General features: G+C 36.1%; 1 protein-coding gene across 1 annotated transcript in view; it reads right to left on the minus strand.

The window, feature by feature from the left end:
- rec8 (REC8 meiotic recombination protein) overlaps positions 1-1,860 on the minus strand; it is an 18,965-nt gene that overhangs the window by 12,184 nt on the left and 4,921 nt on the right. Inside the window, exon 6 of the mRNA XM_015396276.1 lies at positions 673-742. Coding sequence (XP_015251762.1) covers positions 673-742 — 70 coding nt within the window. The remainder of the gene's footprint in view (positions 1-672; positions 743-1,860) is intronic.

The raw sequence follows: 1,860 nt of genomic DNA on the forward strand, positions 1-1,860 counted from the left end.
ACTAAGGCCTCCGTACATGTGTCGTGCGCACTAACCACTGCGACACCTGCACGCCCAGAACCTACTTTTGTATAAAATAAAATATTAACTTTATAGAACAAAATTGTCCAGTTATCATCACTAGAAGATGTTTTAGCAGCAGTAGGTGGCATCTCTGATTTTGTATAAAAGAATTTTTCCAAACATTTTTTCTTTTAAATATCTTTGGATTCAAAGATACATTTTTAACTTTGAACACTATTTTGCAACTGCAATAATAGATTAGATTACATCTAGAGTTTTAACAGATCTATCATTTGCAGGTCAGAAAGTGTTTCTTTATGAAGGACTAAGGTTAGTTGTAACTCTACATTGAAAACATCTAATCTAAGTAAAATTTGTTTTAAATAAGTGATTCTTTTAAATGGGCAGGTAAGTGAGAATGAAAATATTTTCATTTAAAATAGGAAAAAACAACTGCAGTCTCTTATTTCAAGTGACTAATGTCTAATTATCTTATTTAAGGATGAAAATACTAATTCCATTGGCAAATTATCTTATTTAACTACTCAATTAAGGGTAAACACAGTCTTTTAAAGAAATGTTTATCATTTTTAGATCATTTTTGCAGTGTAGTCTCAGCTAAAGCTCCTCATGTTTTCCTGACTGTCTGAGATAAAAGGTAAAACTCACCTTCATGATTCAGTTTGATGTTGGGGCTGCAAACCAAGGAATGCTGCAAACTTTCATACTCAAACTCTGCCTGCATAAATGAATAAAAAACAGATGTGTATCAAATATAAATCAGAAGCGGTTTGTACAATTGCAAAACCTTACTCAATGAAGCTCAGCCTCTAAAACCATGCTGAGGTTTTATTCTAGGACACTGATGGCCGCATTGATCATCTAATCAGCATCTTTGCTCTAAACACAACAGTTTGGGTCAAAGATGTTTTTAGTTTGACTTAAAGTCAGAGAGTTGATTCTGGTTGCAGTTCATGTTCCCCTAAAATCAAAGTCAGCTCAGGTCTTTGAAGCTCTGTGCTGTTTACATGGTGGAGTGTTGAATAATGAGGTAGTGACTGTTTTTCTGAAAGATTACAAGAAAAAAAGGACAAAGTTCAGCCATGACACCACCTTTACACCTTAGACTGAGTAGGAGCAGTAACTGGCTGCACTATGGGCTCTATGGGTGCGGCCATAGTGCACACAGGGCATGGGAAAGAGAGTGAGAATATTCTAGATGTGTTCCTGCAGCATCTGAATAGATTTCTGTTTTATATTCAGAGCTGCAAGTTTAAGGAACAACAAAAGTTTTGGTTTCTGTTGCTTTTATTACATAACATTCTGAACACAAACAAATTCCCTTTTAAAGAGGTTTCTGAGTTTATTCCAAAGGTATAATGGGATACAGTCAGGTTATGACTGTATTCAGATTTAGGGAACAAACTTTTAACTAGAGTTACAAAAAAAACTGGTTCATCTTCGTAAACTATCTTCCCACCGGAGTTAGAATAGATTATACTCCTCATGTTGTCATGGTTCCCAAATGTGCAGTGCATAGTAATCGACTTAGACAAACTTTATTCTCATTTGAAATTTCATTCAGTACGGTTCTGAAGGCATTAACATTTCTTAAAGTGCAGCAGTGATCAAATATAAACACAATACTGAGATATGATTTACAGTTTTCCAACATTCAGCACTTTTTTTGTTCTTTGTCGTTTAATTAAACAATCAGCTGTCTAATGGCAGTGGGGAAGAAGCTGGACCTGCATCGGAGGCTTCCCAGAGGGCAGCGGGGAGAAGAGGCCTCCAAGCATCTGATGCAGGTCCAGCAGATTCCAGAGCAGCTTCTTCCCCAATGCCATTAGAAAGAAT

This window comes from Cyprinodon variegatus, unplaced genomic scaffold (assembly GCF_000732505.1).
Source record: "Cyprinodon variegatus isolate N-32 unplaced genomic scaffold, C_variegatus-1.0 Scaffold788, whole genome shotgun sequence".
In the NCBI taxonomy this organism is placed as follows: domain Eukaryota; kingdom Metazoa; phylum Chordata; class Actinopteri; order Cyprinodontiformes; family Cyprinodontidae; genus Cyprinodon; species Cyprinodon variegatus.